The sequence below is a fragment of the Trachurus japonicus genome, chromosome 18 (genome assembly GCF_045865225.1).
Source record: "Trachurus japonicus isolate A0001 chromosome 18, Traja_1.0".
Lineage (NCBI taxonomy): Eukaryota > Metazoa > Chordata > Actinopteri > Carangiformes > Carangidae > Trachurus > Trachurus japonicus.
Genome location: NC_140924.1, coordinates 8,899,444 through 8,925,402, shown reverse-complemented (window position 1 = coordinate 8,925,402; position 25,959 = coordinate 8,899,444). Strand labels below are relative to the sequence as shown.

General features: G+C 40.7%; 3 protein-coding genes and 1 long non-coding RNA gene across 4 annotated transcripts in view; all 4 read left to right on the top strand.

The window, feature by feature from the left end:
• LOC146968613 (uncharacterized) overlaps positions 1–25,959 on the top strand; it is a 236,224-nt gene that overhangs the window by 87,793 nt on the left and 122,472 nt on the right. The gene's annotated exons all lie outside the window — the stretch shown is intronic.
• Positions 5,789–6,885, top strand: LOC146968623 (uncharacterized). Its single transcript, XM_085760382.1, has 3 exons — positions 5,789–5,841; positions 5,927–6,280; positions 6,575–6,885. Exons 1-3 carry the CDS (start codon positions 5,793–5,795, stop codon positions 6,883–6,885), a joined length of 714 nt encoding a protein of 237 aa, XP_085616508.1. The 5' UTR covers positions 5,789–5,792.
• Positions 7,332–13,575, top strand: LOC146968622 (uncharacterized). Its single transcript, XM_085760381.1, has 4 exons — positions 7,332–7,359; positions 12,545–12,904; positions 13,226–13,347; positions 13,459–13,575. Exons 1-4 carry the CDS (start codon positions 7,332–7,334, stop codon positions 13,573–13,575), a joined length of 627 nt encoding a protein of 208 aa, XP_085616507.1.
• LOC146968621 (uncharacterized) lies at positions 19,347–20,298 on the top strand. The gene is made up of 3 exons (XM_085760380.1): positions 19,347–19,399; positions 19,485–19,844; positions 20,060–20,298. The coding sequence occupies exons 1-3, from the start codon at positions 19,351–19,353 to the stop codon at positions 20,296–20,298; spliced, it is 648 nt and encodes a 215-aa protein (XP_085616506.1). The 5' UTR covers positions 19,347–19,350.

Below are 25,959 nucleotides of genomic sequence, written 5' to 3'. Positions count from 1 at the left end.
TTATGACTGAGCCCACTCCCGTGGGTGAGACGAACCCCCATTGTGGTGATAAACAATGCTTTTGCTACATCTCCATCGATTTGAATGTCAAAGCACAATGTTGAAAGAAAAAATCCCATACAGCTTTAGTATACTGTAAAAATATAAACGAAAAACGAAAAAAACAAGAGAAAAAAACAAAAACACAATAAACCCCCCTTCCCCATAGTTTTTTTTTTTCCGCAAAATCACCATTGTTGCGCAGCTGCCTAGAGAAATATCCAAGATCTGCAGCTACATGCCCGATTCTGGTGCAGTTTAGATTTCGGAAGAGTTAGGAAGAGTATGTGGGTCTCAGATAGATAGATAGATAGATAGATAGATAGATAGATAGATAGATAGATAGATAGATAGATAGATAGATAGATAGATAGATAGATAGATAGATAGATAGATAGATAGATAGATAGATAGATAGATACATAGATACATAGATACATAGAAATCCTCCATTTCAAACTCAGAAACTCACCCCACTCCCTCCCGTCTACCTCTGTTCTTTTTTCTCTTTTCTTTTTTAACATAAAATGGAGAAGAGTGCAGCGGCTTTGACTAGGTGTGGCTGAGCGGACCCTTCTGCAGACTTTCATTCTGTTCGGACACATCAGTAAATCAGTTTGAGGACTATGAAACACCGGATTTCTGATCTTCTTCTCTGTGCTGGTGAGGAAACTGTATTCACTTCTAAGGAAAGAAGGAAAAACAGTGAATGAGGCTGAACATCAGACACTGTTTGATATGATGATGTAGTGTAGCTCTATGTTAATTCACAAATTAAATACATTAAATACTAGTATTAGAATAGTAATTATAATTATCATAATGATCTTTAATTGATAGACTTTCTTCAGAGAAACAGACACAATGATCGCTCCACCTTCACTCCAGGCCTCAGATCAACTCTTCATTTAATTATTGTTTTGTTGCTTAAAGCCAAATTCATATTATTCATTGTAATTTTGTGTAATTGATCTCAGAATTTTTTGCATCTGAACAGATAAAAGTCCAGACAATAAACAGAGAGGCAAATAATCCCTTTGTTTAATACTGAATTAAAATGTTAACTTTTTTATCAAAAGTGCATGATGTTTTTTTTATTTTATTTTATTTTATTTTTTATTATTATTGAATTAATACAGTTATTTCCTCATCTCATCGATGATCATAATACGGCTTCATAGAAATATGATTCTTACTGAGCCTGTCTTCTAAACCCAACATGCAGCAAATATAGGCCTGTAGGTCAATTTTCACCCTGGAGTTTCATGCACAAAAACAAGGCCAGTTTTTGTGGTGGAAGAAATGAAGTTGATGAAATATACTGACGGATTACTTATTTAATTTTGAGTAAAAGAAAGCTTGAATTTTCCTGAGGGAATTTAAGCTTCAGCGTGTTTAGACAGAGTAGATTAAACACGAGGTGTTTGCATTTTCTGCAGCGGCTCCTAAATGAGCTATAAATAAAGATGTCCCCCATCCTACCTGCTTTTAAATCATGTCTTAAAAATTACTTTTATTCTTTGGCTTTTAACTCAGCATGAGAGTTGTGTGATCTTTGTCTTGTTTCCCTTTTTATTATCATTTTATTGTATTTTTAATCCGTTTGCTCTTTTATGGCTCTTTCTTATGTTTATTTATTTTGTATTCCTTTTCATTCTTTTTTAAATTATTATTATTATTATTATTATTATTATTATTATTATTCATTACGTTTTCTAACCATTTTGGGCTCTATATGTCTTGAATGCAAATTACTGTGCAGTACTTTGGTAAACTTTTATGTTTAGGAAATGTGCTATAAATAAAGTGGATTGGATCCATTTCCACTTGGGTTTAATGAATTAAATATTTCTGCGGATTTCTGCAGTCTTGACTTTCTCATGGGTCATTTCTGGATCAGCAGGAGCCTGTGAAGCCTGTGCTGTTTATCACTTTCACCAAAGTGTGAGTGCGCCCAAAAGTTCATATTTCATGTGGGAGTTGAAACTCACAAACAATGTTTACTGCACTCGTGCACCTTCTACAAGACTTCCAATGTATGTTTTTCTGTGTCTGTTTCTGTTTGTCTCCTATAACTTGCAGAGGGCTCTCAAATTTTGACACAGAATACTCTCATTTGTCCAAATAGCAATGCCTTAAACTTCTCAAACTATATCACAGAATTCACTATTTGATGTCAAATGCAAGGAGTGCCACTGTTACAACCTACCCCACTACTGGGACAGGTTGTAACACAACCTGGGTTAAAATGTAAGATTGAAAACAGATTGAAAACTAAAAATTTAATGAATTAAATATTTCTGTGGATTTCTGCAGTCTTGACTTTCTCATGGGTAATTTCTGGATCAGCAGGAGCCTGTGAAGCCTGCTGTTCATCACTTTCACCAAAGTTTTGGGCGCACTCACACTAGGGCCAGTTGTTCCAATTTTTCCCTGTTTAAAGGGTTTTCCATGGAGTTTTTCCTCAATGGATGTGAGGGTCTAAGGACAGAGGATGTTGTTACGATGCCCTTTGAGACAAACTGTTTGTAAAAACGGGCTATAAAAATAAAATTGCCTTGCCTTGCCTTGTTCCGTACCGTGCTGAAGCCCGAATGCCCCCCCTCCCCCCGTCCCCCGCTGGCCCGCACTCACACTGCCTCGAACCCAAGCGTGCTCAAGCACGGTTGCCTCCGACACATTCGTCATCACGTTGATATACTGACACGGCGGATGCGCTCTGACTGCAGAAAGAACGGCGCTTTTTAATTGTTTGACCGGTTGTCATGGTAATATCTTGAAGTTTAATCAAACTTGAATCAAAACGTCATCAACTAGCGATCGGCGCGACGTAAACGCCAGGGAAGTGTACCATACTCAAGCACGGAACACTAACCGCACTCACACTAGCAATAGAATCCGGACTTTAGGGGTCAAACGTGCTTGGGCACGGTACGATTGCCTAGTGTGAGTGCACCGTTAGATACCGTTATGTGACTAATATTATGTGTTGCCACTCCTTCCCTGTCCTTGCCAGTGAATTTGCATGGGTGTGTGAAGAAGTGCGTGTTGATTTCTGACAGTTGAGAGTCGTTGCACATGTTGCTTCTCTGTTATTACTCATTCAACAAATGTTAGTTACTCATTGACCACCTGTTGTTTGGTGGGTACAGTGCAGTTGTTACTGTAGCGTCCTGTGTGGGGGAGGGACACAAGGACTCATGGATATTCTGTTATATTCTGTTGGTGTGGCATTTATGGATCAGAGAATGGATTACTAAACAAACTGAGGTATAAAATAGTTGTAAAATTGTGTTCACTATTCATTGTTACAGTTAAAGGATGTTCTGTTTGATGAATGACAGAGTAAATGTTGTGAGGGGTTTTTTGGCTACCATATGTTCTATGAGGCTGTCTGTACTTTTAACCAGTTTGACATGGTGTAAGTTATGATGAATTACTTTCAGCTCAAGAGAAAAATCAAGTTTGGACTAATATGTATTACCTTTTTGTCATTTAGGTTGCTGCAGTCTGTTTTAAGTTTGCTTTATTGTTATTAGGAGGCACAGGGTTCCCCAGACGGCACCTTTGGCATTATAAAAGACTAGCTCCCTTGGTAAAGTGGAACAAGGTATGTGGACCTCAATTTCTGGGCTATTACCTTTTATCCTCGGGATGTCTGGATTTATTTTATTCAAATTTTCCTTACTAGCAATTTAAATCTGCCTAATTTTCAATGGTTTCCAATGGGAGGTAACCCTCCGTGACCATTGTTTGTCCAACCTAGCAACAGTAACCATGGAGGACGGGACTTGACAAAGGGTCAATTGCAAACATTATCTATGTTTGGTTTTTTTCGTTGTTGAATGGGGATTGATGGTTTTGGAATCTGTTCTATGAAATTGTTAATGAAATGTTTCACTCATGTTTTTAGTCTAATCCCCTTTTTTCTTTTCTGTATTTCCTTTCTGTAGTTTTTATGGTGCTACGGCAGACAATAAAATGTAAGCACCCGTATGAATCTCTCGGTTTCATTAATTGAAACCAAGGTCCGCTACATGTTTCATTCTTCATTCTTTATCACTGTAAAACAGAGAATAAGATAATAAAAGTTGTTGGGTGGTTGATGGGTGAATTTACCAGTGTCTTTATTAGGCCGAATTGCAATTATTAAAATGAATGTTTTGCCACGATTATTGTACCCAATTCAGATGCTACCTACTTATATTCCGTTAAAATTGTTTAAATCAATACATGGTGCAATTCGTAGATTTGTTTGGAGAAATAAGCGTCCTAGGTTAAAGCTGCAAAAGCTTCAATCTCCCATAAAAAATGGTGGTTTAGCTTTACCCAATTTTATTTATTATCATTGGGCTTCACAATTTAGATATGTCACAGATTGGGTAAAAGATAGTCAGGTTTCCTTTATAGATCTGGAAAGTATAGGACTAGATAAGGTATCAATAGCAGACCTTCCCTTTGTATGTTCTAGGAAACTGCAAATTAAGATGAAGGATAATTTCATAGCTACAAAGATATGCAAGTCTTTGACTATAGCATACGTAAATACTTTGGTTTAAATCAATATTCATTCTTAGCACCCATTGCGAATAATCCTGACTTTTGAAAATTCTTGTGTAGATGTGGGATTCAGAGATTGGAAGACCGCTGGTATTACAAAAAGTGGTGATATGTATATAGGTGGTGCACTAAAGTCTTTTCAGCAACTGCAAGAAGAGTTTAAGCTTTCTCAAACTCAATTTTATCGTTACTTACAAATGAGGAGTTATTTAAACTCAATTTCATATTACAAAAGTGGTAGTAAGCTGAATATTCTTGATAGTCTCATCATGAAAGCAGCAACAATTAATAATAAAGTGATTACTTATATATACAATCAGTTGCTTACGAATGATGGGACTATAATTAATATCAAAAATAGTTGGGAAAAAGACCTTGGTGCTCACCTAGATGACCAGACCTGGCGTAAGGTCGTATAATGCCAAGAAAATTACTAGATCAGACAAATCACATGAAGTACAATATAAGATAATTAACAAACTGCATGTGACTCCTGAAATACGTAGTAAATATGATGACTCATGTTCGGTAGCATGCAAGAAGTGTCAAAAAGAACCAGGCACTTATTTTCATTTAATGTGGTCATGTCCATTGATTAAAATATTCTGGTCTACTGTCCAAACAGAGATAGAGAAGTTCCTTGGCATTAAAATGGTAATGGATCCTAAACAGTGTATTCTTGGTATCGATCTCTTGTCTTTGTCTAGTCAAACGGGTAAATTGTTGAATATTATGTTGTATGCCGCACGTCTGTCAATTTTGCATGCTTGGCTTGACGAGCACCCGCCTACGTTAGCAATGTGGTATGAGAAACTGTTATCAATTGTTCCTTATGGTGCAAGGAACCTTAGATGAATTTGTTAAAGAGTGGACCCCCCTGAGTATGTTTTTTGGATGCGAGTGGCCATCAATAATAAGTGTTGGTGTAAATTAAGACAACACCCCCACACACACTCTCACAATTTTTTTTTCTTTTTCTTTTTCCTGTCTTTTACATGTATTTGTGTTTTTGGTTTTTATCATATTATGTAGTATTATTTTGTGTTGTATGTTGTGTTCGTGACAGCGGAAGGCTGTCAATTTGTGTTATTTTTCTGATGAGCTTGTCTTGCTGTCAATGTAAATCAAAAATGAAAAAGAAAGTTAAAAAAATAAATAAAATAAAAGTTGTTGTCTCCTGTGACAGGGAGAAGATGATGTGCTGCTTCCTGCTGCTCCTCACACTGACCTCCTGTGTCTGTGGTGAGTTTACTCCTTCACTTTATTCTCTACAAACTGATACAAGTCCTCAGTTAGTCTGCTCCTCACTTTCCCTCTGTCTCCTCAGAACCAACATTTGTAGTGAAGGTGACACAGAGCTCCTATCAGGCAGAGGAGAACCACAACATCACACTGGAGTGGACCTTCACCACCACTCAGGGTTCAACAGACTCACTCATCGTCTACTGTCGACTCTTCACTGACGATAAACCATTAGTCCTGTATCATCTACATGAGGACGAAGAACAGATTCAGGATGACAAGTTTTTAGGACGAGTCCAGTGTGACAGAGACGTCCTCAGAGAAGGACGAGTCAAACTTCATGTGTCCAGACTCAGGACTGAAGACTCAGGACTTTACCAGTGTGAAGTTCTCACTGGATATGGTGAAGGCTCTGACACCTGTCACCTGAACGTCTCTGGTGAGTTAAGTCCAGTAAAGAGTTTCCAGCTGTTTGGTGTAAACACATCAGTCCAGTCCCAGAGTCCACTCTCACAGACTCACAGACCTCTAACCTTCTGAAAGACCACCAGGTCCTTCAGGACTTTCTACAACACATTTTAACCTTTTACAGACACAAGCTCTAAGTCCATATGTCTAAATGTGACTAGTGTTTAAAAACAGACATGAAGTTAGATTTATGAGTGGAATATTTTACTGAAAAGTGAAAAGTTTCCTCCTCAAACCAATCACCACATGTTTATGTTCTTTACAGCAGCTGCTGATCAACATGAGACTCAGAAACTAACTGAAAGACCAGAGAATCGGGAACGGATCGCTCTCTATTTTGTCCTGGGACTGTTACTAGCAGCAGGAACAACAGTAACAACAGTTCTACTGGTCAAACGTCGCTGCTCCTCTAGATCCAGTGATGAAACCTCAGTTCACTGGAGTAGAAACTCTGTTCCTCAGAGAACTGAGACAGAAAGTCTGACCATTGACCCTTCACCTTCCTCAAAGGAGGATTCATCAGAATCAACTGGACCCTCTCACTGTCACAAGTCAACAGAAGTCAATAAGTGCTGATAATGAAGGCAACTGGACTTCTTCTGGTTCCTAAAGACATTTTTCCTCTCTCTTCTCCCCACCTCCCCAAACATCTTCAAGATCATCTTGCTCCAAGCAGCAAAAGAAGTCCATTTTCTGACCTGGATGGCTGAGAAACTTCAGACACAAATCAGAGAACATCAGCACAACTCTTAATACATAATTATAAATTAAAATACAGAAACAATGTAGAAGGTCGAAAGGAGATGGGAAATGAGATATGGTAGAAGAACAGAGAATTAGACATGTTTACAGATTAAAAAGCCAGTTAAAAAAGGTGGGTTTTTAGGAGTGATTTGAAGGTGTTGGGGTCTGTACAGTCTCTGATGGGTTGGGGAGTGAATTCCAGAGGGTGGGGGCGGCAACGGAGAAGGCTCTGTCCCCTCAAGTTCGGTGCTTGGTCCGAGGGGGTAGGGGAGGAAAGCATGGATCAGGGTTTCGGCAGCAGAGAAGGTGAGTGAGGGGCGGAGACGGGCAATGTTTGTGAGGTGAAAGAAGGCGGTCCTGATGATGTGATTGATTACTGTTAAAAATAACGGCAAGGTTCCTCATGTGCGGGGAAGACGACAGAGTGCAGTTGTCGATGGTGAGGCTGAAGTTTTGGGTGGTTCTGGTGTGGTATGTGGGTAGCCTCGTAAACCAGCCTCTCGCGGAAATGCATTTCATTTCATTTCTCGGGAGAGTCTGGCCTCATCCCCCCTGCAAGCGTTTGGGGTGGGCGGGAGCTGGGCGGGAGTAGTAGCAAAGACGGTTTAATATCTTTGGTAGTAGCGTTGACAGACAACCTCATTCAGCCTATCAGCAAGTTGGTGTAGTGACAGGGCTTTGCACCAGTCGGCCCCTGATTGGCCAACGTGCTGTGTCAATCACAGCGGGCGACGCTGATTGGCTCGGCCTTCTGAGGGTTTCAGTCCAAACGCTTAGAATGGGGATGAGGCCAGACTCTCCCTCGGAATGAAATGAAATGCACTTCCGCGAGAGGCTGGTTTACGAGGCTAGTATGTGGGACCAGTGATGAAGATGTCTGATTTGTAACTGTTCAATTGTTATTGTTGTTGTTGTTGTTTCAGTGAGACAGCTGCTGAGTGTGTAGTGGGTGGTGTTGGTGATGGCTTTGGTGGAGATGTACAGTTGGATGTCGTCGGCGTAGCGGTGAAACTGGAGTTCGTAATGATGGGTGATTTTGCCAAGGGGGAGCATGTAGAGGATGAAAGCTGGACTGGGACTGTTATTAGAAGCAGTAACAACAGTAACAACAGTTCTACTGGTCAAACTCCGCTGCTCCTCAAGTCGTAGATCCAGTGATGAAACCTCAGTTCACTGGTGTAGAAGCTCTGTTCCTCAGAGAACTGAGACAGAAAGTCTGAACTTTGACCCCTCACCTTCCTCAAAGGAGGACCCATCAGAACCAACTGGACCCAGTCAGCGGAAGTCAATAAGTGCTGATAATGAAGGTGAGTGAGGGGCGGAGACGGGCAATGTTTTGGAAGTGAAAGAAGGCGGTCCTGATGATGTGATTGATTACTGTTAAAAAATAACGCCAAGGTTCCTCATGTGCGGGGAAGAGGACAGAGTGCAGTTGTTGAAGGTGAGGCTGAAGTTTTGGGTGGTTCTGATGTGGGATGTGGGGTCAATGATGATGATGTCTGATTTGTAACTGTTCAGTTGTTGTTGTTGTTGTTGTTGTTTCAGTGAGACAGTTGCTGAATGTGGAGTGGGTGGTGTTGGTGATGGCTTTGGTGGAGATGTACAGTTGGATGTCGTCGGTGTAGCAGTGAAACTGGAGTTCGTAATGATGGGTGATTTTGTCAAGTAGAAGATGCAGAGGGGACCAAGCACAGATCCCTGAGGGACACCTTGTGACAGAGGAACGGTGGTGGAAGGGCAGTTGTTAACGCTGATTAACTGGTGACGGTTGGTGAAGTAGGAGTGAATCCGAGGTCGTTGGTAATTTTGAGAAGGGCTGTCTCGGTGCTGTGTTTTGATCGGAAACCGATTGGAAGGATTCAAAGAGATCATTGGAGGTAAGGTGGGTTCTGAGTTGTGAAACAACAACACATTCCAGGATTAAATAATTAAATCAAATGTATTTAATTGACATTTTGCCTATACTTGACTTATTACCTAATCAAATCAATGATTTATTTACATTGATACATTCATATGAACTTCTCATCAAACTACAGTCTATACTTAATTATTTAACAAAAGCATATAGAACACACTTTGGCTACCGCATTTCTACACACAGTGAAAAATCCACACAGTGACATGACCACAGTGTTTAAGTCTGTTATGTGTCTGTGTATTACGTAGTGTAAAGGTCAGAATAAAGGTTAACTCTGTCTCCCCCTTGTGTGAGAAACAGGTGACTGCAGCTCCCAGAGTTTGTCTCAGTGTGAATGTAAAGTTCCTGCAGCTGGTTGTTGCTCCATCAGCATGGAGGTCTGGAGTCCTGTCCTCTGATGGTCAGGTTGTAGCAGCAGGATGATGAAGATGAAGCAGATATTTACACGCACTTAGATTAGTCTTCACTTGCAAATCTGAATACAGACAAGGATGTGTTTTACACATTTAGCCTACAAATCCGACCGCACACACAGATTCTACATATTTGCAGATTCATGTACATAAAGTACAAATTTACAAATCTGATCTCACACACATAGATTGAGATACACATTTGCAAATTATAAAGTAACACTAATACCTCCATAGACACTGATTGGCTTAGCTTCTGCACTGCTGGGGGGGTGACTTCTCCAGAGCCCCAGGCAGAGAGAGAGGAAATTAACCTGTAGGCAAATTACCCTCTAAATAATGTTTTTTATTTTATATAGGGCTCACATTCACCATGCAACTATTGTGTGAACTTAAAGCACAGTGTTTAGTTGCTATACTTTTGTGTCAATCAGATGGGATGCCACTGTTTATGTCTGTATTCAGAATTGAACATCAAGATGAATCTGAAAAATGACTGCTGCAAATGAGCTCTGGCCTGTTTTGGCTTGTTCTTCTAGTCATTCTTCACTTCACTTCTTAACTGCACTTTCTATCTCTTTCACACACAAACACACATGCATGCACATGCACTTCACTCATTCTCTTAAATCCACTCTTCCCTGGGCCGCTCCTGCTTTCAGTTTTTTTCCATTTGGATTAAGGCCACGAGCTAACGTTACACTCTTGTCACTGGTGAAACATGTCAGCCCTGATCATGGCCCTGTGGTGGCTGACTTTTTAGAGTGGTGTGAGTCCTCGTTTTTAACTATCAATGTGGCTAAGACCAAAGAAATGACTATAGATTTTGGGAAGAATCCTGTAGTCACCTGTGGTTTTAAACAACCAGGTAGTGGAAGTTGTCAACTAGTACAAATATCTGGGCATTCTGGTTGACAATAAGCTTACTTTTGAGCCTCAAGTGGACACAGTGTGCAAGAAAGTACGTCAGCGTATGTATTTTTATCGTAAACTTCGTAATTTTAATGTGGACAACACTTTTATGCAAATGTTTTATCTATCGAGTCTGTGCTCACATTCGCTTTTATTTGCTGGTATGGCTCAATCAGCATCAAGAACAAAAATCGACTGCAAGGGCTCACAAAAATTTGCAGCAAGATTGCAGGCTTGAGTCTACACCACCTAAATGAACTGTACAGCATTATTAAAGAAAGTCCGTGCTGTACTGGGTGACCAGAGCCACCCACTCTTCAAGGAGTTCACTCTGCTCCCCTCTGGCAGAAGATATGTTGTCCCAAGGTGTAGGACAAATAGGCTAAAAAACTCCTTTGTTCCTGTTGCCACTGGACTCCTAAACAACTTTATGAAGTGATTGTTGTACCTTCCTGCACTTTTATCCGTTGTTGTTGTTGTCTTGTTTGTTGCTGTTTTTATGGTTTTTATGGTCTGTTGAGCTGTTTTCTTTTTTGTTTGTTTGTTTGTTGGTTTGCTGCTTGCTGCAAAACAAATTGCCCCCAGGGGATAATAAAGATCTCTTTGACTTTGACACTCTGTCTGCCTCCCTGTTCACTCACCACGCAGTGTTGCTAATGTCCTTGTTTAACAACCATTTGGCTGTTGCCATTGATTATATTTGTTCTTAGTTAACTTGCCTGGTTAAATAGAGGTTGATGTTGATGATGTGGTCCCATGGTCCTGGGGCTAAGGGTCTTCACCTCACACACATATATACCATTGTTACTTGTTAACCTCAGATAAACTGTCAAAACAATTTCACAAGTCTAAACAGGCGTGACAGCCTTGCTGAGCAGCAGCAGCAAAACTTTTTTGGCACTGACTGTCGTCTTGCACAGTGTCCCACCAATACAGCCAATCAAAAATGAAAACGGTCTATTTGGGTGTGGTGAGTGTTGTGTCGTAGGCGAATGATTCGTTTTTTTTAAACGAATCTTTTAATTGAACGTACTGAATCACTTCCTCAAGTGATTTGTTTGTTTATCAGTTCAGTTGAGCTGTCAGCAGCGTGCGCACACAGCAGCGCCAGCAAGCCGCCGCAGGGAGGGAGAGAGTCGTAGATCAGTCCATACTTGTTTTTCTTGTATTTTTCTTGGTAATTTGTCATGTGATTTATAGTTCCTACAGTATAATAAACTATTTTGTCATCACCTTTTGTTGTTTACAATACGTGGTGAGCCGAGACAATGTGTGACTCTCTGATCTTCTAATTGCGACAATTTGCAAGAGAACGGTGCATGTTCAGTGTGAATCCTTCGACTGTGGTACGTTCAAATGTGGATCACTCACTGAGCCCAATTTGCTGAGTAGATCAGTTAAATAGCCCACTATAGGACAGGATCACTCAAAACATCATGATTTATGAACATGTTTATTTTTACAAATGTGTTTGCCAAAGCAACACAGCCACAACACTCTCGTCTCCCGGTCCCAGAAGCCGTGAACTGAACTGAAACTAGAACTGTTCAGCCGTGTATCAGTTCAGGAAGTTGGAGTCACAGGCTCCTCCCGCCAAGAACTGAACGATTCGGTGAACGAAGCTTTTGGACGAATCTTTTTAGATTCCAGTGATTCAGTACATCTAAAACAACTTCCATGCCCATCAATGGTGGGTTAAAAAGTTAATTCCACCTAATCTACCTCAGTTTCCCAAGGAGAGAGAAGGTGAGTTTATATTTAGATTACAGTAATCTAAACTCATAACTCATCTTCTCTCTAATCTAAAAGAAAGGAAAGGATTTCCATGTTTATCCACCACAGTAAGTTTTGATCTTCATTTCAGTGATCCTGGGATTTGGTCAACATCATATTGTGCTCGAAATGTTATCTTAACGTTAGCTGTGCATGATGTTACTGTTGTAGACAGTAATGTTGGTTTTGGAGCCAAACAGATCAACAGAGACTGAAGTTCCTTTGATTCATCCAGAGGTATGACATCATCCAAGAGAGAACATCAGCACCATCTAGTGGTGAAAGCTGTGAACTGCACTCTCCTGACTGTAGTGGTTGTGTCAGTGTAGATGTTGTTGTTGATGTGCTGCTTCCTGCTGCTCCTCACACTGACCTCCTGTGTCTGTGGTGAGTTTACTCCTTCACTTTATTCTCTACAAACTGATACAAGTCCTCAGTTAGTCTGCTCCTCACTTTCCCTCTGTCTCCTCAGAACCAACATTTGTAGTGAAGGTGACACAGAGCTCCTATCAGGCAGAGGAGAACCACAACATCACACTGGAGTGGACCTTCACCAACACTCAGGGGTCAGCAGACTCACTCATCGTCTACTGTCGACTCTTCACTGCAGACAAACCATTAGTCCTGTATCATCTACATGAGGGTGATGAAGACTCAGAGTCTCAGGATGAAGAGTTTTCAGGACGAGTCCAGTGTGACAGAGACGTCCTCAGAGAAGGACGAGTCAGACTTCATGTGTCCAGACTCAGGACTGAGGACTCAGGATGGTACCTGTGTGAAGTTCTTACTGGATATGGGAGGGGCTCTGCTGAATGTCAACTGAACGTCTCTGGTGAGTTGATATGAGTGAAGAGTTTTCAGCTGTTTGGCGTAAAAACACATCATCCACATCCAGTTTGAAAGTCCACCAGGTCCTTCAGGACTTTTTATAATACATTTGAACCTGTATGGACACATGTTGTAAGACCAGATCTCTGAAGACTTTACCTGAGGGGATTACCCACAGTTCATAGTGTACCAGTGTTAAATGCAGGGTTACCATGGTTGCTTGTGGAAGTGTTTAAAAACAGACATACCGTAAGTGGAATATTTGTACTGAAAAGTGAAAGGTTTCCTCCTCAGATGAATCATCACATGTTTATTTTCTTTACAGCAGCTGCTGATCAACCTGAGACTCAGAGACCAACTGAGAGACCAGGACCAGTGACACCTGGACTAGAGAGACCAGGACCAGAGAATCGGGAACGGATCGCTCTCTATGTTGGACTGGGACTGGTATTAGCAGCAGTATCAACAATAACAACAGTTCTACTGGTCAAACGTTGCTGCTCCTCTAGATCCAGTGATGAAACCTCAGTTCACTGGCGTAGAAACTCTGTTCCTCAGAGAACTGAGACAGAAAGTCTGACCACTGACCCTTCACCTTCCTCAAAAGAGGACCCATCAGAACCAACTGGACCCTCTCACTGTCAGAACAAGTCAACAGAAGTCAATGAGTGCTGATAATGAAGGCAACTGGACTTTTTCTGGTTCCTAAAGACATTTTTCCTCTCTTCAGTTCTAACCTCCCCAAACGTCTTCAAGAACCAAAAGAAGTCCAGTTGCCTTCAACTTCAGCTCTTAATGACCTGATGACTGAGAACCTTCAGACACAAGTCAGAACATCAGCTCAACTCTTGACTCATCAAACAGAGACTCTCTCTTCAGCATTTGTGTCAGGTTTTCAATATTATGTTCATGTTAAAGTGGATGTCTCATTGTTTTAATAAAATATGTACATATTGTAAATAAACCTTTATTGATACATTTTCACATCCAAAAGTTGTCCTCAGTCTCTTGTCGGTCAATCTCAGACCCAGAAGTTTCTCAAAGACTCAACAACAACAACATCCATCAACACACGTGGCTCAATAAAGCAATAAAAGGTCAGACAAGGAGCTGAGTGGACAGAGAGAAGCTGCTCAGTGGAGCTGTGAGGTGACTCCAGTGTGAGCAGCAGCAGATACCAAACTAATGTTCAAACTGCAGAATGAATCCAGATCCGAAGTCTTTTCCTTCAAAAATCCACACTTTCTACTCTAGAAACTCCTGGAAGACCTGTAGTGTTTGGGAAGGTCTTGATCACAGTTTTCAGCATTTCTTCAGCTACTTCCACGTTACTTCAACAATCTGATTCAGCGTTCAACATTCACACACATTTACCAGGTTATACAATTAGTCTTTTCTTTGAGAACTTTGAGGTCTGACATTAAAATATTAACTCACATTAATCAAATAACTTCTCACACAAATATAAAGTTTTGTTTATGACAGGCACATTATTTATACATGTAATGAGAAATCCACAGTAACATGTTGGATGGTCTAGTAAAGAAATAGAGAAGCTCCTGACTGCTGATCTTCACACCACTGTCTTGACGTTCTTTTTCCCATCACTGGATTTATGACATGAGTTGAACTGTTACTACCATTGCTACTACTATTACTACTACTACTGCTAATGACAGTCCAATATAGAGTCCAATCCTTCTCCAGCTCTCTGCTCCTGGTCTCTCTGGTCCTGGTCTCTCAGTTGGTCTCTGAGTCTCAGGTTGAGCAGCAGCTGCTGTAAAGGACATGAACATGTGGTGATTTCATCTGAAGACAAAACTTTTCACAGGAAGTGTTCAGACCAGAAACAGAATTTTATTCTGTTTCTCCTGCCAATGTACAGCCATATAAGTAAATGCATAAATAGTCCTATGAAGAGCACAGGCTCCTGATGATCCAGAAATGACCCATGAGAAAGTCAAGACTGCTGAGACGACAGGAAGAGAGGACATCAGCAGAAACATTGAATCAATTGAACACAAGTGGAAATGGATCCAATCCACTTCATTCATAGCACATTTCCAAACAATAAAAGTTTACCAAAGTGCTGCATAGTGATTTGCATACACACCATGGAGCCCAGAATGCTTAGAAAATGTAAAGGATTAAAAATAAAAATAATAAAAATTTTAAAAATAATAAAAAGGAATAAAATAAATAAGAAGAAGAAGAAGAAAGAGCCATAAAAGAGCAAACAGATTAAAAATACATGCTACATGAATGACAATGAATAATTACCGTATTATTAATACTAATATGAATTTGGCTTTAAGCAACAAAACAATAATTAAATGAGTTGATCTGAGGCCTGGAGTGAAGGTGGAGCAATCAATGTGTTTGTTTCCCTGAAGAAAGTCTATCAGTTAATGTGTATTTAATGTATTTAATTGTGTATTTAATTTGTGAATTAACATAGAGCTACACTACATCATCATATTAAACAGTGTCTGATGTTCAGCCTCATTCACTTAGACTCTGTCTTTCCTTCTCTCCTGAAAAGTGAATAAAGTTTCCTCACCAGCACCAAGAAGAAGAAATCTGATCTGCTGACGGGTCCGCTGAGCCACACCCAGTCAAAGCCGCTGCACTCTTCTCCATTTTATGTAAAAAAAGAAAAGAGAAAAAAGAACAGAGGTAGACGGGAGGGAGTGGGGTGAGTTTCTGAGTTTGAAATGGAGGATTTCTTTCTTTATTTCTATCTATCTATCTATCTATCTATCTATCTATCTATCTATCTATCTATCTATCTATCTATCTATCTATCTATCTATCTATCTATCTATCTATCTATCTATCTATCTATCTATCTATCTATCTATCTATCTATCTATCTATCTATCTATCTATCTATCTATCTATCTATCTATCTATCTCTGGCAAAAGGCTCCATCCGGACCAGGACCTCACGCCATAAGAACAGTTTCTTCCCCTCTGCAGTCAGCCTAATGAACAATGTCCCAGTTCCCCCTAAATAACCCTAAACCTATGGACAGTCACTCTGCACTACTACAACAATTTGCACAATGAATTACAGTATTTTGTATATATATTTACAGTATTCTATTCTTTTACAGTATATAGTATATGTGTATTTATAGTATATGCTTTTTTTTTTTTACATAGTATGCGTATCTTTTTCACTAGAATATTTTAATTCATTCTATTTTATTTTACAGTATTTAAATTTAATTATATTTTTATCCCTCCCTTTAAACTGTTTTTGTTATGTTTGCACCTGACAGACAAGTTTATTGTGCTGTGCTCTTGGCAATAAAAACAGTTCTCATTCTGATTATCTATCTATCAAGACTCACATGATCGGGCATGTAGCTGCAGCTCTCTGGGATATTTCTCTAGCCAGCTGGCAGAAGTCTGCAATACTCATTTCTGTGTAAGTGAAATAGCTGACTTGTTCGTGAAACAAGTCACAGTAGGCTTCACCCACTATGAGCTAACATGAGAACAGGCATCTCTCTCTGAGCTGGTTACTCTGGACTAAGTTATTTCCTTTATTTCAAATTCAGTCAAAACTAGAGCAGAGTTTGATAAGTGGTGTCGGTCTATCTGGAAGAGAGACGTGATTTTTTTGCTATAGGAAAACACACACCCAACAGGACGAGTTGAGTCGAGCTGCTGCAATCTGCAGCTCCACCCCCAGCATTCACCTGTTCTTGAAGAAGATGTAAGGACCAAGGAAACTGGGAAACCCACTACGAGCTCCTGTTGTTGGTGAGAACACTTGATTCACTTCATGATGTAAATATGATAATCATGGTTTTGATCGATTTATTACGTAATAACAATACAGTAACAATAATAATAATAATAATAATAATAATAATACTTTTGGTGGTTGGTTTTTCTTATCATTGTGTAATGTGTGGCCTCTCTGTCAAACAAAAATGCCTGGGCCTCTTTTCGGTGCCAGCTAGACCATCACTGCACTAGAGTCAAAATGAGGTGTAAAAGAGGATAAATGGGAAGAAAACAGGATAAAATAAATAAAAGGAGTAAAAGGAGTGGGAGAAATAAATACAAGATAAATAAATCAAATGAAAGCATGCTAAAATGTAGAAGAAAATAATAATGATAAAAAAATAAGTTAGCAAAATAATGAAATAAGATATATGTTTTTAAAGGGGAAATTAAAAAGTATTCAGTTTGCTTTTTACAGTAATATATCAACACTCCCTGCTGCCCTCAGTAAAAACTGTGACAAAGATGGTTCTCCTCCACCAAACTAAAGCACATTGATCTCCTCTCTCACAATAACAAGCTTTAACAACATGAAGCAGTTTTCTACAACAGTAACATCATTCATGGCTAACATTAAGATTACATTTAAAACATATATGCAAGTATAGCATAAAAAGTTCATGAATAGGAATTAAAAAAGAATAACTAGGAAAGACAATACAATAAATAAGAGGCTTAAAAGGGGTTTACATTTATAAATAATTTGAGTAAAACATGTCATTTCAGTTGTCACATAAAAACCTTGATGCAATGTTACTACCTGGCTCAAACATGTGAAATGTGAAAAGTAGGAGAGAATCAGTGGTGTGGATGGATCTGTGGGCATGTGTGTGGTGGATGTTGGATGATAAACAGCAAACCACACAAAAGGAACTGGCTGTGGTGGTGGATGCAGACCCGGCAGCCAGGCCATTTATGCCAGCCGGAGGCCATACAAATGATGTTCTGGCTCACGTACAAAAAAAAAAAAAAAAAAAACGTACAGTAATTACAAGCAACATGATTTGCCTGGTCCTCTACAAGCTTACTTACGTAAGTCAAACAAACTTAATTTTAATTGTGTTAAAATGACCCCTTTTAGTTATTCTAACTTATTCTTTTCATTTCATTCTACTCAGAAATGCCTATCTTTTTTTTTAGTACAGGAACTTATTTATCTTAGTCAGAATATACCACACATTGAAACTTCAGTTTGATCTAACTGTTTATTCAAAGACCAGTCAGCATCTCACTTTACAGCAACAGGACTGAGTCTATATGACATTTTACAGTATTAGTACACAAGCCTTCATAAAAAAAATTAGGGAACTCACAATATAAAATAGCCCTTTAAAATTGTCTTTTGAACACAGTCTGAACATTTTGACAGTCCTACTCTTGAGACTGATTTTCCCATGAATGTTGTCTCTAGGGCAGTGGTGATCCGTCTTGTAATTCTTGGTTTATCTTAATAAAAAGAAAAGGGACAAATAAGTACAACATGCTAATTTATACAATTTACTCCAGGATAACATACTGTGAATTTATTGTAAAGGGACAACGAGGAGTTTCTATTTGGTTATAAAAAAGTCTCACGTTAATGTGGATGAATCTACGTTACTCACACTTGTTAATGGGCCCATTTTCTATAAATATATCGTTTTGTCTCTATCGTTATTTTGTTATTATTAGTGGTGGTGGAAATGCTGGTCGAGCCGACCAGCGTTTCCTTACTTTCGGTTTCGTGGCGAGTCATGAGAATAACGCCGCCGAATCACCGTTTATGGTCGGAACTACGACGGTATGTGATCGTCTTCCAACCTCTGACTTTAATTCCTGATGAATGAAAACATGAGTCTGTCTTGCGCCGGTCAAAGAATTTCACGGTGCGGAGGCTCATAAATGTAGTGTGAAAACACTTCGCTTTTCCAAAACTCCTCGTTGTCCCTTTAACTGTTTTTGAGTATTCAAGATGAAAACAAGAGACAAATGTACTGCAAAGACATGGGTAGTGGGTAATTGCACACTCATGCTGTTCTAACAACTGGCTTACATGTAATAATGGTATGACTAGTCCGTCTCAATAATATTCGTTTGTCAACGTCTCCAAGGGTCTCTTAAGTTTTTAACAGGAACTCTGTCCTCACTTCAACCAGGGAAACAAGACCATCAGATGCAAAGGGGAAATATCCAGGGTCAATCCCATCTGTGGGGCAACCTTTCTGGTTCAGACTTTGAGGTAGAGGGGTTAGCGTGCACCTTCACGGCAGCAATGCAGTTCTTGCACTCCCACTGTTATAACAACCACAGATGGTTTGCTGGGTTAATAATCCGACATCCTTAGTTCTTTCTCAACACTGGACACTCATTTTTTCCACTGACCTTTATCAAAACAGTAGTTACACACCAGACTGGGTCCAACTTAGCTCATGAAGCAGTTGTATCGAACCACTGAGCCGATGTTTGGTTGGGTCACATGAATAGTGACGTTCAAAGCAGTTGAGTGCTTCGAACGTCATACAACGTCACTGGTTTGCTTGTCTCGGGCTGTCTGATGGTCTGATTGTAGAAGCAGGAAGATGAAGATGAAGATGAAGCAGCCTGGTCCTGACTGGATGAAGTCAGTGTAGATGTAGTTGTTGATGTGTTGTTGTCTCCTGTGACAGGGAGAAGATGATGTGCTGCTTCCTGCTGCTCCTCACACTGACCTCCTGTGTCTGTGGTGAGTTTACTCCTTCACTTTATTCTCTACAAACTGATACAAGTCCTCAGTTAGTCTGCTCCTCACTTTCCCTCTGTCTCCTCAGAACCAACATTTGTAGTGAAGGTGACACAGAGCTCCTATCAGGCAGAGGAGAACCACAACATCACACTGGAGTGGACCTTCACCACCACTCAGGGTTCAGCAGAGCCCAACATTGTGAGCTGTGAATGGACAACTGATGATCGCAGTGACCCAAAAGTCCTGTATCATCTACCTGAGGGTGATGAGGTCCCTCAGGATGAAGAGTTTTCAGGACGAGTCCAGTGTGACAGAGACGTCCTCAGAGAAGGACGAGTCAGACTTCATGTGTCCAGACTCAAGACTGAAGACTCAGGACTGTACCGGTGTAAAGTTCTCACTGGATATGGGTGGGACTCTGATGAATGTCACCTGAACGTCTGTGGTGAGTTGAATCAGTTCATCCAGAGCCATGCTAACAGCTCTGTGAGACCGTCCTCTCAACACTATTTATTGACACATGCTGTAAGTCCACATCACTGAAGATTACAGCAGACATTTTTAAAAACTGGCATAAAATAACATTTAGTGTAATATTTGTTCTGAGAAGTGAAAGGTTTCCTCCTCAGATGAATCATCACATGTTTATGTCCTTTACAGCAGCTGCTGATCAACCTGAGACTCAGAGACCAACTGAGGCACCAGAAGCAGAAACACCAGGACTAGAGAGACCAGGACCAGAAAGTTGGGGAAGGACCGGCCTCTATGTTGTACTGGGACTGGTGTTTGTAGCAGCAGTAACAACAACAGTTCTGCTGGTCAAACTCTGCTGCTCCTCAACTCGTAGATCCAGTGATGAAACCTCAGTTCACTGGTGTAGAACCTCTGTTCCTCAGTGAAATGACTTCCCTCTGGTCCATAAATCTGCTATTCACTGCCCAGAAAGTCTGACCTTTCACCTTTCACCTTTCATCCCTTTCAGAACGGGACTCATCAGAACCAACTGGGAGCTGTATTTTTAGATCTTTGTAAAGCTTTTGACACTGTGAACCATTCTGTGCCTCTTTCAAAACTGTCAAATTTTGGGGCGGTGCGTGGCGCAGTGGTTAAGGCGGCCGCCCCATGTAGAGGCCACAGTCCTCAACGCAGGCATCCCTGGTTCGAATCCTGCGTCGAGTGCACCTTTCCTGCATGTCATTCCCCCTCTCTCTGCCTCCCCCTGTGTGCTATCAAATAAAGGCAAAAACACCAAAAAAAAAATACTTTAAAAAAAAAAAAAAACTGTCACATTTTTCACTTCCTGCTAATGTTTTGAAATGGTTACAGTCATACCTGGTAAACCACCTCCAGTGTATTAGGGGCCGTGTCCACCAAACACGTTTTTAGCGCTGACAGCACTCTCAGCACTGCTTTCCCAGCACTTAGCGCTCTCTCTCTCCCTCGTCAGAATGCCGCTGATGCCAGGTTAGAAAACAAATCCTCTGACAGTTCCGTGTTCCTGCCTTGTTTAATGTAAACACTACAACGAGTGTCAGAAATACACAATAGCATTAGCGGCAGCTTTTGACATGGACCCTGAGGTCGGCCTACCTTCAATACAAGTGTGTGGGTCATGATATAAACCGAGCCATCGTGTTATGTTATGTGTTGTCTACTGTCTATTTGTGTATCACTCTTGTATAGTAGTTTGTGGTCTGCGTTCCTGTGTACTTGTTATATGTTGGGACTGCAGGTGGAAATTAGCTGTGAGCTAAATCTAATGCAACCATCTCTTCATTTTCTGTGAATCATTATGTCATTGCACAATGTCCCTATAAGAACACCAGTTGTCTTGAACTTCAGCACTTTATGACCTGGAAGACTAAGAACCTTCAGACACAAGTCAGAGAACATCAGCTCAACTTTTTACTCATCAAACTTCAGATGTTGAATATTATGTTTATGTTACTGTGGATGTCTCATATTGTAAATAAACCTTTACTGATACATTCTTACATACAAAAGTTGTCCTCAGTCTCTTGTCGGTCAATCTCAGACCCAGAAGTTTCTCAAAGACTCAACAACAACAACATCCACCATCACACGTGTCTCAATAACCCACTAAAAGGTCCGAGAAGGAGCTGAGTGGACAGAGAGAAGCTGCTCAGTGGAGCTGTGAGGTGACTCCAGTGTGAGCAGCAGTGGCGCCATCTGGTGACACAAACACGTGACTGCAGCTCCTCAACTAGTTTGTTCCTCCAGCTGCTACAAGGTCTGAGAGATGAGTTAGTGAAGACAGAGACATGGAGGAGTGACGTCAGGAGACAGAGAGACACTTCAGGTTTGAGTGTGATATCAGAGGACACGTAGAGACGTTATTACTGATCAACCAGAAGTCAAGGAGAAAATGAATCCAGTATTCAGGAGATGTTGAAATTGAACATGAAGGCCACGCCCCCTTAGAGTGGACGTGTCTCAATCGGTTAGCACCTGTTTAGCTGAGGACTGGAGAGAAAGGAAATCAGACAGAGCTCATGAAAGGTTGATACCAAACTAACGTTCAAACTGCAGAATGAATCCAGATCAAAAATCCACACTTTAACTCCTAAAAGACCAGCAGTGTTTGGGAAGGTCTTGATCACAGTTTTCAGCATTTCTTCAGCTATTCCACATTGCTTCAACGATCTGATTCAGCGTTCAACATTCACACACATTTACCAGTTTATACAATTAAGTCTTTTCTTTGAGAACTTTGAGGTCTGACATTAAAAGATTAACACACAGGAATCACATCACTTTTCACACAAAAATAAAGCTTTATTCATGAAAGGCACATTATTTATACATTTAATGAGAAATCCACAGCAACATGTTGGATAGTCTGGTGAAGAAAGACAGAAGCTCCTGACTGCTGATCTTCACACCACTGTCTGGACGTTCTTGTTCCCATCACTGGATTTATGACATGAAGACGTGTTACTGTTACTATTGCTAATACTAATATTACTATTGCTAATGACAGTCCAATATAGAGGGCAATCCATCCCCAGCTCTCTGGTCCTGGTCTCTCTGGTCCTGGTCTCTCTGGTTCTGGTCTCTCAGTTGGTGTCTGAGTCTCAGGTTGATCAGCAGCTGCTGTAAAGGACATAAACACAAGGTGATTCATCTGAAGACAAAGTTTTTCATTGAACAAGGAAATAAAACACTCACAGGGAGAGTTCAGACCAGAAACAGAATTTTATTTTGTTTCTCCTGCCAATGTACAGTCATATAAGTAAATGCATAAATATTCCTTGCAAAATCGCACTGTATTTTTTATGAAAGTAACTATGCATTGTGGATAATCCCCTTAGTTAAAGTCTCCAGAGATGTGGTCTTACAACATGTGTGAATAAAGATTCAAAAGTCCTGAAGGACTTTGGTCTTTCAGAGGGACAGAGGTCTGTGAGTCTCTCTGAGAGTGGACTCTGGGACTGGACTGGACAGCTGAAAAAAACTCTTTACTCAACTCAACTCACCAGAGACGTTCAGTCGACATGAGGCTGAGTTCCCTCCATATTCATTGAGAATCTCACACTGGTAAAGTCCTGAGTCTTCAGTCCTGAGTCTGGACACATGAAGTCTGACTCGTCCTTCTCTGAGGACGTCTCTGTCACACTGGACTCGTCCTGAGAACTGTTTATTCTGAGACTCTGGAGACTCAACACCCTCATGTAGATGATACAGGACGTTTGGTTCGTTCTGATGATCAATGAACAGTTCACAAAAGACGATGAGTGAGTCCAATGAACCCTGAGTGTTGGTGAAGGTCCACTCCAGTGTGATGTTGTGGTTCTCCTCTGCCTGATAGGAGCTCTGTGTCACCTTCACTACAAATGTTGCTTCTGAGGAGACAGAGGGAAAGTGAGGAGCAGACTAACTGAGGACTTGTATCAGTTTGTAGAGAATAAAGTGAAGGAGTAAACTCACCACAGACACAGGAGGTCAGTGTGAGGAGCAGCAGGAAGCAGCACATCATCTTCTCCCTGTCACAGGAGACAACAACACATCAACAACTACATCTACACTCACACAACCACTACAGTCAGGAGAGTGCAGTTCACAGCTTTCACCACTAGATGGTGCTGATGCTCTCCTCTGGATGAATCAATCTTTCATCTATATGTTGACCTGTTGTAACTTCATTCCTCAAAGACAAAGACACAAAGTGTCAGTCAACGGATCGTTTTGTGCACAGCAGCCTTGTGTAAAAACTCTGAATAATTTACTGTCTTCAACAACACAAACATGAAAACAATAAACTCTTCAGTTCAGATTTCAAAGGAGGTTAAATCGAAAGCAACTGGACTTAGTTATTTGTCTAGGAAGACGTTTCACCTCTCATCCAAGAGGCTTCATCAGTTCATGTACGCATCTGACCAGGCTGGGACTGGTCCAACTATCTGGTGTGGAGACTCACTATTTAACCTCTTGTGTGGGCGTTCACAAGGGTGATGATGTCACTGGTTCCCTTTTGTGCTCCAAGTGCCAACGACAGTCGTTTAAATGACTGCCTTTGATGGAAGGTTGGTTTCGACTTCGTTAGTGCCCTATTGTGTTATAACGACAGTCGTTGGAGCCACTTGCCACTTGTGAACAGTGGTTGAACAGTGGTTGTTCAAAGAACAACCACTGTTCACAAGTGGCAAGTGGCTCCAACGACTGTCGTTATAACACAATAGGGCACTAACGAAGTCGAAACCAACCTTCCATCAAAGGCAGTCATTTAAACGACTGTCGTTGGCACTTGGAGCACAAAAGGGAACCAGTGACATCATCACCCTTGTGAACGCCCACACAAGAGGTTAAATAGTGAGTCTCCACACCAGATAGTTGGACCAGTCCCAGCCTGGTCAGATGCGTACATGAACTGATGAAGCCTCTTGGATGAGAGGTGAAACGTCTTCCTAGACAAATAACTAAGTCCAGTTGCTTTCGATTTAACCTCCTTTGAAATACTATGACCTGGGCAAATGAGAATATGCACCGGCTCTTCAGTTCAGAGTTATTACACCAGTTGAGTGATGATCCACCCACTGACGTGTGGAGACTAAACTTGAACCTGAAGTGTCTAAAGAAACACTATCAGGAATATAATGAATATCAGTCAATTAATTAATGTGTCATAAAACCATCAGTTTCAACATTCATCTAGATTGTCTTTTTAAAGCCAACCAGTGCTGCCTTCACTGTCGTGGAGAATAAGAGGAGCAGCAGCACTGATAGAAACCTGAACCAACCAGATTCTACTTGAAGTGAAGCAGCATCAACACACTGAGTCTCACTGAGTCTACACTACATTTACACCAGGACCAATGCAACAATGATCAATACTTACTGTGGTGGAGACACACGGAGCTCTGGTCTGGTCTCAGCTCTGTAAAGTCACTGCTGGGACAACAGCTGCTTTTACTGTCATTTAATGCCACCTACCAGCATAATAAAACTGTCTTGTTTGCATAACTAGGATGAGATATTGACTCTGTCAAGAGAAACTGGTTTGGCAGCCAAAGTTAACTCAGGTTCTAGAACAGCAGGTTACATTTGTAACTTTCTCACTGTCACACACCTGGTTTAGGAAATAGAGGAACTGACTCAGGACCTGTGGTCAGTCACTAAGGACATGAGACTGGAAAATAAGGCTGGGAATTGCAGAACCAAGTGTCTCTATTAAGGGAAGGGAAAGCCAATAGATTCACCCTCTGTGTTGTTACGAATAATACACTGTTGACTTTGATGAATTATATTGACATTCCCAATGTGTTACTGAAATGCTCCAGAAAACTCACAGCAGACCAAGAAACTGTCCCTGGTCTGACATGTTTTACTCATCTGTACTCACTGCTGATGTAATGGTGAGGAGCTGAGAAGATTTGTTTCACTTTCTGTGATGATGTCTGACAGCTGAAAAACATCGACCATCATTTATATGAACATTTCCCTGTTACAAACAAAGAAACTCTTTCAATTTGGACTTCAATGTTTTATCAAGAGGCAGCAGCTCAGAAACAAGAGGAAGAACTAGATACATGTAAATGTATCTAAATCATATATAGATATATGTAAATGTATGTAAATCATGTTGGCTGCTGTTTTAACTCACTCTTCCCACACAGGTACACACCCACTGCACACACAGAAGTGAAGGATGTTGTGTTTACTGTGTCAAAGACTCAACAACAATGTAAATGTTAATAACAACAAAATAGAAAAATGAAAAATATACCTAAGACACTTAGAGACGTACACACAGAAATACACTCATGACACATCCAATAGAGGCACAAAAAGGGAAACGAACAAAACAACAAGGCATTGCACTCTCCGAGGCCTCAGCGTAAGAGCTATTTAATCCATCAACACATGACACATAAAGCAATAAAAGGTCAGATAAGGAGCTGAGTGGACAGAGAGAAGCTGCTCAGTGGAGCTGTGAGGTGACTCCAGTGTGAGCAGCAGTGGCGCCATCTGGTGACACAAACACGTGACTGCAGCTCCTCAACTAGTTTGTTTGAGATCATAATGTTTGATGAGGCTGACAC